The sequence below is a fragment of the Ictidomys tridecemlineatus genome, unplaced genomic scaffold (assembly GCF_052094955.1).
Source record: "Ictidomys tridecemlineatus isolate mIctTri1 unplaced genomic scaffold, mIctTri1.hap1 Scaffold_435, whole genome shotgun sequence".
Classification (NCBI taxonomy): domain Eukaryota; kingdom Metazoa; phylum Chordata; class Mammalia; order Rodentia; family Sciuridae; genus Ictidomys; species Ictidomys tridecemlineatus.
Genome location: NW_027522814.1, coordinates 42,049 through 54,417, shown reverse-complemented (window position 1 = coordinate 54,417; position 12,369 = coordinate 42,049). Strand labels below are relative to the sequence as shown.

General features: G+C 52.3%; 1 protein-coding gene across 13 annotated transcripts in view; it reads left to right on the top strand.

The window, feature by feature from the left end:
• LOC144373568 (mitotic spindle assembly checkpoint protein MAD1-like) overlaps positions 1-12,369 on the top strand; it is a 245,640-nt gene that overhangs the window by 192,194 nt on the left and 41,077 nt on the right. For 12 of the 13 annotated variants that reach the window (XM_078036595.1, XM_078036597.1, XM_078036599.1 and 9 more), the window contains one exon: positions 5,725-5,781. In XM_078036595.1, coding sequence (XP_077892721.1) covers positions 5,725-5,781 — 57 coding nt within the window. Of the gene's footprint in view, positions 1-5,724; positions 5,782-5,891; positions 5,991-12,369 lie in introns of those variants that run through there. The other variant, XM_078036601.1, reaches the window with a different exon arrangement.

Below are 12,369 nucleotides of genomic sequence, written 5' to 3'. Positions count from 1 at the left end.
TTAAAAGTTGTTCCAAGCTGCCTGTTAGGAGCTTGTTGGTCGAGGGTCCTATACTGTCGCACAGTGAGATCATGTGACCTTATGGAACCCAGAGGGCCTTCAGGGCCTCTCAAATGGGCAAACTTCACTAGTGACTGAGATTCAAGCTTCTTCTGGGGGGCAGGGAAGCTTGCAAATGAGGTTCACATCCCTCGTGGTGCTCAGTTGTCCTCAAGAGCCAGAGGGTGGCTGAGGTGCCTATGGGGACACTCCTTACAGCTGCAGGGATCTGATTGGGCATCCAGATCTGCAGTCAAGAAACAGATGTGTGTACCCCCCAGTTTCTTGGTCTGAGAGGTGGGCTCTGGGCATCAGGTAGAAGAGTGCCACTGGATGGTGGGGTTCAGAGGCCCTCATGGGAGTGGGGCTGCTGCTTCCCTCCACTCTCTGCCTCCGCCCCGGCCCACTCATTTCTTCTTTTGTCTCTAGGCTTCCCGTCCTCCCTACTTTTAGCTCTCATGTCTGTCTGATTGCTCTGCTCTGTCCTTCTCATCCCACCCCATCCTTCACCCAGGCTCCTGTTTGCTTTAATTTGGGGTCAGCAGGCTTTTTGTTGGCTTGTGCCCACCAGTGTGCCCTTGGGGCCTGTGTGAGTGCTTGAGGGCACAGGGCTCATGTTCGCAGATGGGCAAATGCAGGCTCCAAGCCTGGCAGCCACAGGGAATTCACTTCCCCTCCTCTCAGTGCTCACATAGCCTACTTAGCTTCCTCCGTCTGCTCTAATGTGGGCAAAAACATTTCAGTAAAACAAACTGGAAATGTCGAGCTGGGAGAATCCCAGTAGCCCGTCTCTGGTGAGGTTGGTGCTGTTCTGCATGGGTTTTATTTATTCCATTTATAAAACAGCTGCAGAAGTTGGTAGCAGATGTCATGAGTCCTCTGTCGATAGAGCTATAAATATAAGTTTGTGGCACCTTCATTCCACTCATCGGCCTGATCTGCGTTTCCAGTTTATTTAATTAAAACAGATTACAGTGCTGCTGGCTGTGAGGCGTGTTGTGTGGAAATATCCCAATTTCAGATTGCAGCGGAGCTGGAATAATTTCTGACTTCCAGCTTAGAAAAATCAGACCATTCCCTCTCTTCTTTTCCTCCCCATTACTTCTGTGGGGCTCAGATGGCACTGCCCTCGCAAAGGACTTTCCTTTCTCCTGAGTGTGTTTATTTACTGCTCTGCTGTGTGAAGAGCTAGAGAAGATCACACCGTGAAAAGCAGGGACGAAGCATGATGGGAAACCTTGAAACGGTGAGAGGGCGAGCCAAGGAAAAAACACCTGATCTCCAGGCTGAGAGCTGTCTGTGTTTGAGCACAACTAGGAACTTGGGGACAGGTTGAAAGCACTGGTCCTCAGCACGTAGCGGAAGGCTCCAGCGCACTGGGACAGAGGCATGTGCCAGGAGGTGAGCCTCGTGGGTAAAGGAAGTCTTTCTTCCTTCCCACTGGTGGAGCGTGATTCTCCACACCGCCTTTCAGCAAGGACACCTGCTGTGCCTTAGCCAAGTTCTCACATACATTCTTTTTAATTCTAAAAACAACCCCATGAGATAGGGATGGTATGCCCATCTTATAGATGGAACAATAAGATTCTGACAGCTGAGCTCATCAGATTTTGTGGAAATTACCATTGGTTGAGTATGACATTGTTGACAGGAAGAAACATCGGAATTTGAATTCTGGTTGTGTGGCTTTAAATTCAGTCTCCCCAGCAGCAATTCTCAGACTTGGGCTTGCATCAGCATCCCTACAGGGCTGGTCAGAACACTAGACCCTCCCTCTGACTCAGAGCATGAGGACTGGGGCCTGTGATCCTGTGCTTCTAACAAATTCCTGGTAATGCTGGGGAGCCAACCCAGGCCCACACCTTCGACCCAGTGCCCTGCAGAATCGTTAACATTGAGCTGAATGTGCTAGGGTATTCTGGGGCAGGGTTCATGTCCTCCACCTCAGCAAAGCCCACTCCTGCCCACTAAGTTTCCAGACTGGCAGCCTGTACCCTAACCAGGCTCTGCAGACCATGCACCTGGCCATGGAGCTGCCTGCTTGGGAGTCAGCTCGCTCTGCAGCCAGTGGAAGCTAACTGTCTTCTAGCCACCATTCATAGGCAAGAGTACTTCTGCATCCATAGCCATAACCCAAGGCCACTGTCTTGCAGAGAAGGCACTCGGCCTCAAACGAGACCTGATTCTATGGCCTAGAAAGATCTCTCAGGATGGCTAGCTTGTCACATTTTGTCATAGGTCTGTGTCAGCTAGACCAGGAAAGTGGGCGGCCTGTGGCTTGAGTTTCATCAAGCCCCTCCCGTGTTAACTGTGACCTTGGGGAGATCTACCTGCATGGGCTACAGCCTCTACGTGGGGCTTACTCTGCTCTCAGGGTCCTTCCAGCCAGCCATCTTGTGATTGGACAGAAGCTGTTGCCAGCCCCCATCAGGGCTTTGAGGTGTCCTGTCCCAGCTTGCGTCCTCCTGCAGGTTTTCTTGCCACGTCCTGGGCCTGCTGCGTGCTAGCAGGGGTGCGAGATCATCAGGAGCCACTTCACACTTGAGTGAGGATAAAAATAGCCCTGTTGAGGTCCTGGCACAGCATCCACGTGTCACAAATGATGCGTGTGTCTAGGGCTCGTGTCCGAGCACACACAGCACCCCATCATGGCTATGTGTGTTCCTGCAGTGGATGCTGTACTGGCAATGTGCCACCTTTGCCACACGGTCCCTGAAGACAACACCTTCATACTGAGACCTGCCTTGTCAGTTGTCCCTGAGATAGCTCTTCACCTCTCCAGAGAATAAACAGGGGCTGCCGTGGGGACTCCAGCACCCCACTCTAGGGCCTCAGCCTCCCTGTCAGTTGCAGCCTTAAGGTCAGGTCTAGCTTTCTTCATGGTGGTGATATCTTGGGCAGAGCAGAAGCTTTCTCAGCTTGAGTGGAATGAACATAACCGATGGCCATCAACACCAGGCCACTGGCTCAGATGTGCACATCAGCTGTGGCATTCAGGGAACAGCTGGTGGGCAAGATACCTTGGTGGGGTTTTTCTGCTTAGAAGGCAGCCTGGTCCTAGCAGGAAGTTTTAAGGAGAAGGCAGCAGCAGAAGAAATGTGTGGCCGGCTTCATTTCCTGAGGTCATTGCAGAGGCAGCAAGAAGAAGGCACACTGATGCCCCTAAGAGCATGGAGGAGATACTGTGGAGCTGAGCCCAGCTTCCACTGTCTCTACTGACTCCCCACCACATCAGGAACAGCATTGCTAAAGGTACTGCACATGAGCTTGGGGAGAAGAGCCTCCCCTGTCTGCCCTTTCCTGGTGACTGCTGCTATATGTCTGTCTAAGGTGAGAGGGTCCTTATTGCACAGACCCTACAGGGCTGTTGGGTTGATGGTCTTGAACCTGTTGTTCAAGTGCCTCAGGTGAACGAGATTCAGGACCTTAGGAAGGATCTAGTCACTATCCAGATGTGGACAAGCTGACTGACAGGGCCTCCACTGTGGAGCAGACAGGGCCTGGTTGGGCCCATGTTTTCTTCCCCCCAGTAGGTGCCTTTCACCCTGCTGCTTGCCCAGGCCACATGCTCAGGAGGCCTCTTTGCCAGAAGTGCTTGACTGAGCCACAAGATGTGACATATCGCCCAGTGCTCATCACATATGTACATGGCACATTCACAGATGTCTGGTTCTGGTTGACTGTCCTACCGAGGCACAGCTCTGTCTGGAGTTGGTAGTAATCGATGGGACATGTCTGTTGATTTGGGGGAGCTTTCTAGGTTCCTGCTGATGCTGGTACTCGAGCAGGCACTGTTTGTCTCTCAGATGCGGGCACTGTAGTCAGAAAAGGCAGCTGCTGCTCACCATCTTTCAGTGGCCAGTGGACAGAGGTAGGGTGGTCAAAGCATGTGTAATAGTTGCTTTGAATATATATTTGGGTGGAATTACTGACTTATAGGTTATGCAGATTTAAACTTTAAGACCAAATTGTTTTCCCAATAGTTTTCCTTCCCCATGTCCACAGACAAGACTCCATTGACTTACGTCCTTTCCACTTCTAGTATTGTAACTAGGAGTTCTGAATTTTGCAGTTTTTGTGTCTCCTTGTTGGTCCTGATTTGCATTTTCCTCATTATTGCCCATGTTAATTGCCTTCCAGTGCACGCCGTCATATGTTTCCTGTTCTGGGAAGTGTGCATCTTGCCCGCTTTTTTGTCGCATAGCTTATGTTTTTGTATTGCTTTGTAGATGTTTGGAGTGTGGTGGGGGTGTCAGCATCTGCTGTGCTTCCCTTGCCCAAGAAACAGCAGCCTCCTCCTCTGGGCAGAGTGGAAGAGTTGTGCACCGAGAACAGGCCCTGGGACTTTGGCCCCCAGCTCCCCTGCCCTGGTCACTGACCACTGATCAGGCTTGCGGTGGGATTTGGCTTCTAGGCTTCAGTTTTCCTTCTTTGCCAGGATTGTGAAGAGGTGGCTAACAGCAGTCAGGAGTCGCCATGCTGGGAGCCTCCATAGATGCTCGGCTGCCCTCCCTGTCTGCAGGTGCCTCTCGAGGAGGAGGTCCAGTTGGTGCTACCTCCTGAAGGTGGCTGCCCAGGAGTCAAATTGGAGGGATGGTTCCTCTAGCCTTTTAGCCTTTTGCAGAACTTCCAGCACAAGGAGTCTGTCTTTCTGGGGTGGGCTTTCTCCCTGGCTCTGTGAAGATGACCATAGTTGTATGTGGTCGAGTCACTTTATGGTGGCTTTAGAGACAGAGCCCATGCTGTTAGCTTTAGGGCAGGGGATGTTCCCTTGCCGGCATCCTCCCTTTCTCCATGTGTTGCTTCCTGTCCACTAGAGGCAGCCTGGACAGTGCCTGTGGGGGCTGTGATCTATTCTCACTATGTGATCTTACCCTGACCTGAGGACATGGCCAGTGAAGAGGCCACGTGTGTCTCTGGAGGCCAACCATGCCCATAGGGCTGGGTCCCTGTGCTGCCACTCTGGGATTAGTCTGTGCTTCTTCCCAGGTGGCCTCAGGAACTGCTGCTGGGCCTCACATAGACAGCTTCTCATTGCTAGATTGCTTCAGCAGGTTCCAGGCAGCCTCAGGGATGCTGGTCTTGGCTGGAGTCGGAGCTGGTGATGTCAGCCCCACAGCTACGGCAGACATGGTGCCTTCGTGCTCATAGGCTCTTGGTCAAGAGGAGTACAGCTCAGGCCCAGTACAGCCACCCTTGGCTCATCTGGTCAAGAACTCCCTGCTTCTTTGCTTGGCCTTTCCATGGCCCACTCAGAACAGGCTATCTGGAGTTTTAGGTTTGTGTGGCATGTAGCCTATCAGCACAGCTACATCAGTCAGTTTCTCTAGAATGTGCATGTGCCAGAGGGAGGTGGATGGTTTCCTCCATCAACTGAGGGCACTGAGCACCCCATGCCAAGTGTCTCCTATCTCCATGCATAACCCAGCAGCAGGGTTTGGGACAGATTTTGGGTGTCATGTTACCAGACTATTCACTCAGTTACATTCATCAAACAAGGATCCTGTCCTGTCTGCAGGGGCAATCAACCCTGGCTGACCTGGTCTGCTGCCTGCTGCCCAACTCCCAGCCCTGCTGGCCCAGCAGGGAGAGGAGGCTGCAGTGAAGGTGGGAGAGGGTCCTTGCTGCAGCCCTGGGAGGGAGTGCTCACACACAGCCTCTGACCATCCTGGTCTTATTTTGCAGGCCCAGTTGACGCAGGCTCTGGAGGAACTGGGAGGCCAGAAACAGAGAGCTGACATGGTGAGTCCTGAAATGGTGCTCAGCTGTCACTGTGTGGCAAAGGGCCGCCCACAGTTTACTGCTTTGATCCTGGGTCTAGAGTCCTATCCCTGTCAGGGCTTGTCCTGCAGGCATGCGTCCTTCCCTGTCTTTGGAAATGGTGTGGAGAATGGAAGAGTGGTGTGATGGAAAGTGAGTTCCAGTTGTGCCAGTAGCAGACTGCTGGCCTCTGCTGGGTAGCTCCCACTGCCCCACATGTGCAGCAGGCGCTGAAGGACACGTGATGCCAGAGATGCTCAGGTGAGCCATGAGGAGATGCAGTGGGGGCTGGGCTCCTGCTGGCCCTAGCAGCACAGGTGGGGTTGGCCCCAGAGAGGTCTGGTTGAGTCCCTGCTGGGCAGAAGCCCAGATATGGGGCTGAGCAGAGCGGAGACGCCTGTGGGAAGCTGTGCGGAGTCTTGGCATGTTCGCTGTCCACTCAGCAAGTACTAAAGGACAGTCTTGGCTTCTCTGGGGATGCAGCAGCCAGCAGCACAGGCTCCTGCCCTCCTGGCTCACAGTGGAGGGTTCCAACTGTGACTGCGCAGAGAATAAACAGCAAGATCTGAGCTGCTAGTGAAGACAGGACTGCAGGGAAAGGGAGAGGGGGCCAGGGCCGAGGGGCAGGGGATTAGGATGGTGATAGGATGATGGTGGGGGGCCATGGAAAGCAGGGCTGGCTTCGCTGTAGGGAAAATGGCACAGGTGCTGTAGAGAACCTGAGGACCTGCGCCAGGTTTAAGTGGAGTCCTGTGCCCTGGGTGGCGTTTCTGTCCTGGAGCAAGTGTGAAGCTGGAGGGAACCAGAGCGGAGCCTGTTTCTGGGCACTCCTGCATCCTGGCCTCGTATCCAGGCAGAAGCTGTGAGCCAGGGCTCCGAGGGGGCACTTTTGTTTCAAGTCCTGGAGAAGGAAGTGTTTCCTGGGAGAGAGGCTCCTTCCCATATCCTATCAGGAGAAGCCATGAGGGGAGAAGGCTGTCCCTTGGAGATCCCCAGAAGCGCCATCCAGGGCAGGTAGGGCTGGTTTTTCGGAAGTGAATGTGGATAGCAGCACTTAGGTAACAGCCCTGAAGCCTCAGGAGGTCAACTGTAGAGGGACAGCAAGGGGTCCTGGGAGGACTCCTTGCCCTCATGGTGGATGGTGCAGTAGCACGCTGCTGTGCTGAGGCAGCCTTCCAGGAGGGCCAGGGTGGGGCTGCAGGCCAACCACATCTGGGTGCCAGTGAGGAGGCAGGTGGCAGGCCGCAGCACAGCTCAGCGTCAGGAGCATCATTCTTACCACCTCTTCTGAAACCTCCCGCATCCACTCTGGCTGCTGCTGCACTGCGGTTCATAGTCTGCGGCATCCTCCGAACTCTGGCTGCCAGGTTTCAGCATCATGGTGGGCAGCTCTACCCCCTCTTCTTTGGCCTGTGGACATTCCACACTTTGTCCTCAATAACTGAGTCCTCCAGGCAGTTCAACAAGGGCCTGTTTCGCGTTGACTTTGAGGAAGCCAGGGTTGAGGTAGGGGCCGGGTGTTCCTTGAGGACTGGTGCATCCATTTACTGAGCCCCAGGGAGACCCTGATGTTCTGTGTGTCAACATGCATGGTTTCCTTGGTGTTGACGTGAATTGAAATGAGCCCAAGGGCCTTGTTTTCATAATGTGCACGAGGCCAAGAGGAATTAGAAATGAGTTGTGCTAAGCACATGCCAGGCCTGTGGCTTTATGACTAAGCAGCTGGCTGGTCACTCACTGCTGCCCTTGAATTTGGACCCTCTATTTTTCCTCAGGAGCAGGAGTGCCTTGACCCTGACCCCTGCCCTCCCCTGTTTCCATGTGGCTTTGGAGAAACTGCTAACCCTGGGTCTCTTCTCAGGGAGGTGAGAAGATAGAAGCTTCTTGGGCCCTTAGGCCAGAGTGGGCATGGGCAGCCCCTGTGGCACAGGTGCTGCAGGTCTCCTCCATGAGCAGGCTCTGCACCTTGCACCGGGCATGTCCCTGGGGTGCAGGTGGACAGGGTACAGGTTCCTCATGTGGGTTTCCTTCAGATGAATGTTGACCGCAGGTTTTTCTCTCTGCCTCTGACTGCCCAGACCTCAGCTTGTTTCTTCTTGTTTATTTTACTTCTCTCTCCTTCTTTCTAGTTAAAAGGAAAATAAGACATGGCAGTGCCTGGAGGCCAGGGGAACAGCATCTGCTCTTACCTCTGACCTTCCCACCAGCGCACCTGGGGCCAAGGGGTATCTGCTGCTAAGTCAGGCCTCATGCTGCCCTTGGGGAGGCTGGGCGGGGAGGCAGGGGAGAAACCCAGGGCCTGGCCATCTGTGTTCAGATCCTGACTCTGCCACTGTTTCCTGTGGGCTGTGTGACTGGCCCCAGGCTCCTCTCCAGCAGGGACTGTCTGTCCTCACTGAGCCTGCTAGGTGGTTTCCCCTGAGCCACAGACCCCAGGCTAGGCAGCCCCATCCTATGGGGCTATTCTCCATGGGAACGTGCTTTATCTGTGCCAGCTGTTAGGGGAGTCTCTGGTCATGAGTGTTACTATGGCTAGTACTACTGAAACTCCAATTGACTTTTCAGTTTTAATTATTTTAGTAGCCCCGTGTAGCAGGTGGCCCCAGATTGCCCAGGCTGCCTGGGTGATCCCAACAGGACATTCTGTGCCCTTCCTCTCTAGGCGCCTCTCAGCGAGGCCATGTGGGATGCTCTCTCCACCCTCCCGCTTCCTGCGCTCCCGGGTCCCTTTGCTGCTGGCTTGCTCTGCTCCTTTTGTGGATTTAGCTTGTGTTCCCAGCCTTGTTCTTTTGTTCTGACTTGTGGTCTCTTCTGTGCTGGCTCCCAGGGGATGAGGCTGACATCTCTGGCTGGCTCCTCCTCCTCTGGGGAGAAAAGTCCAGAGCAGAGGGGCCATGGGAACCACAGTGGGGCAGGGGGACAGAGCTGTCGACCTCAAGTCCACCCCTTCCATCCTGCTTGCCTTGGGTCTGAGGCCACAGCCATGGGCTCTGCAGAGTGGACTCCAGGTCTCATTCCCCTGGCTAAACCAGAACCCCTCACTCCTGGAATTCGAAGTAGAATACATACCAGAGTGCTGCTGCCATACCCACAGGACCAGCTCTTCATCCAGAGATGGGCGTGGATAAAGGCAGCCAGAGTTCACTGTGCCACCAGCTCTGCCTCTGAGGCCCCCATTCCCTATGGCAGAGATGGCTTTTGGGGTACTATCTGGCACCTTGGGCCCTCAACAGTGGGGTCAGGTGGCCCATCTGGAGAACTCCTTACGCAAGGTGTCCAAGGCTGCTGGGGGAGGCAGCCCTACCTCCATGTCTGCAGCCCCTCTCTCAGCGCATCTGCCAGGAGGAAAAGGAGAACTTTAAACATCTCTAGCTAATTGCAGATGACAAGACAAAGGCAGTTTGACTTCCCATTATTAACCAGCAAACCATACTAATTAGTGAACATAAGTACAGTTCATGCTTTTTTCTTTAAGTGCAATTAATATCACAAGGAAAGAAGTCCCGGGCCACAGTCCTGTCACTAACACACCTCATCCTAATTAGATATGGCTAGTGGTGGCTGAAGAGATGAAAGTTTTCATCACAACTATAAAAAGTCCTCAAATATTTTATATACTTGAGAGAGTGAGGATTGAGAGTTTATTTTCTGGTTTAAGAGGCATGACACCCCTCACAGCTTGATGTAAATAAGCATCTGTTTCTCTCAGTTTCCAGTCTCCCCCAGTGGGGTTCTTCTTTGGCTCCTACTCCTCACTCCTCACTCCCACAAGAGCTCTGAGGTAGGTGAGTCTGTCTCAGGAAAGTGCTGTGGCTGCAGCAGAGCCAGGGCTCAACCAGCCCTCCCGTCACCCGAGTCTGCTCCCTCCACAGTCACCTTCATGTACGGAGGCTGCTTGCCCTGGGTAGAGAGTGTTCTACAGAGGGTCCCACGTCTGGGACCTCCAGTAAGGCAGCCCTGTGTCTTGTGTGAAGGCCCCGGGCATCGGGCCCTCATGTGCAGGAGTGTGCCGTCTCTGGAGTCCACTTGGTTTCTTGGAGCCTCAGGCTTCTTGTTATGTGCAAGGAAGAGCTGGACTCATCCTAGGTGGCCTTGCTGGTACACTGTCCTCCTTGGTGCTGATGCCAGGTTGGATCTTGGACCAGAAGCAAGCTGGTTCTTCAGTGTTTGTGACTGTTACCTGTCCATCACGATTCTGCTCTTGTCACAACCTGCCAGCTCGGCCCCCACCGCCCAGCCAGTAACTGTGAGCCCTTCCTGGTAGGGAGACTGGCAGAGCAGTTACTCTATGTGAAGGTCCTGCTTGTGACTGGGCACCAGGCTGGAGAAAATTGATGTTGGTGAGCTCTAGAGAAGAACTGACTGCAGGATGGATGGGTGACACTGAAGGCTAAGGGCTGTCCCCTGGTTTGGGCAGCCAGTTCACTTTATGCCACACAAAGTGTGTCCCAAGTGAGTCTGGAGAAAGGTTTGAAGTCTGAGTCTCTGGCCTCCTTCCACTGGCCTCCCTCCCATCCTCGGAGTGCCCGTTTCACACCTAGAGCCTCTCACGTGCACACAGGAGCAGCCCTCCCTGCAGTGTGGCCACAGGCAGGCACTTTGCTTGCTGAGTTTCTATTTATTTTAATTTTTATTTTTTTAAGTATGACATAGAATCTTTGTTTTCATTTTATTCTTAGCTTTATTTTATTTTTAATTGTTGTTTGTTTAATTAGTTATACATGACAGTAGAATGCATTTATGCACTTTGATATATCATGCACAAATGGGGGATAATTTCTCATTTTTCCTATTATACATGTTGTAGCTCCCTGAACGTTCACTGCCTCGTCCCCAAATTGGAGGGAGAGGAAGTTCCTTGGATGTCTGGCAAATCTGCCTGAATGTGTGCGTTTGAAAAGACCCAGGCCTCTTAGTGCAGCATTGCTGGGGGTGACCGTAGCCTGGTCCTCATTGGGCGCCATGGAGCTGGCACAGGGCTCTCTTCCTGTGCCCATTAGTCTGACTTCTGCCTTTAGTCTTATTTCTGGCGTACATGTCAAGGCTCCTCGGTGCGAGGGAGGACTTTTACAGACTGAGGCAGACAACAGGTTTCCTTTAAGCACCTCTTGCATTCAGGCTAAACTTACCTGATGCAGTATTTACCAAGTGCCTCTTCTGGATCTCACTCTGAAGGTTCAGGGAGGCTGTGACTGTGTCTCAGGACTGTCTCCCTGCTATAACAAAAATGCCACACATTGGGTGGCTTAAAGAAATATAAGGCTGGCAGTTTTGGAGGCTGGATATCCAAGGTTAAGTGTCTGGTGAAGCTCCTCCCTGGTTCTCGCTGTTGCTTAGTATGTTGAGAGGGGTGATCAAGCTCCTGGGCCCCTTCCTTGAGGGCACTGGTCACCCTTCAGGATCTTATCATCTCCCAGAGGTTCCTCCTGAGACTACCGCCCTGGGTGAGATTTTAGCACGTGGATTTGGGACGTAGACAAGCAGTCTGGCATGTTCTCATCTTGAGTGTGGCCAGCCTGTGTCTTCACCTAGTCCTTGCCACCTGGCAAGGGCGTACCCATACACGCTCCCTCTTGCGCTGACCCCCAGCCCCTTGCCTGCTCTAAGTAGCCCTCTTCTCACACTTCTCGTGCTGTCCCTTCTCCTGGAATGTGCTCAGTGTTGCAGAGCCCAGTTGTCCCTTCAGGTGAAGATGTACTTTGCCATCCCTCTTCCCTGCTAGTCCCTCCCTTCATGCAGACATGCTCATTTTTTTTTTTTAATTGGTTGTTCACAACATTACAAAGCTCTTGACATATCATATTTCATACATTAGATTGAAGTGGGTTATGAACTCCCAATTTTACCCCAAATGCAGATTGCAGAATCACGTCGGTTACACATCCACAATTTTACATAATGCCCTATTAGTAATTATTGTATTCTGCTACCTTTCCTATCCCCTACTATCCCCCCTCCCCTTCCCTCACGTCTTCTCTCTCTACCCCATCTACTGTAATTCATTTCTCTCCTTGTTTATTTTCCCATTCCCCTCACAACCTCTTATATGTAATTTTATATAGCAACGAGGGTCTCCCTTCATTTCCATGTAATTTCCCTTTTCTCTCCCTTTCCCTCCCATCTCATGTCTCTGTTTAATGTTAGTCTTTTCTTCCTGCTCTTCCTCCCTGCTCTGTTCATAGTTGCTCTCATTATATCAAAGAAGACATTTGGTATTTGTTTTTTAGGGATTGACTAGCTTCACTAAGCATAATCTGCTCTAGTGCCATCCATTTCCCTGCAAATTCCATGATTTTGTCATTTTTTAGTGCTGCATAATGTTCCATGGTGTATAAATGCCACATTTTTTTTATCCATTCATCTATTGAAGAGTATCTGGGTTGGTTCCACAGTCTAGCTATTGTGAATTGTGCTGCTATGAACATCAATGTGGCAGTATCCCTGTAGCATGCTCTTTTAAGATCTTCAGGGAATAGTCCGAGAAGGGCAATAGCAGGGTGAAATGGTGGTTCCATTCCCAGCTTTCCCATGAATCTCCATACTGCTTTCCAAATTGGCCGCACCAATTTG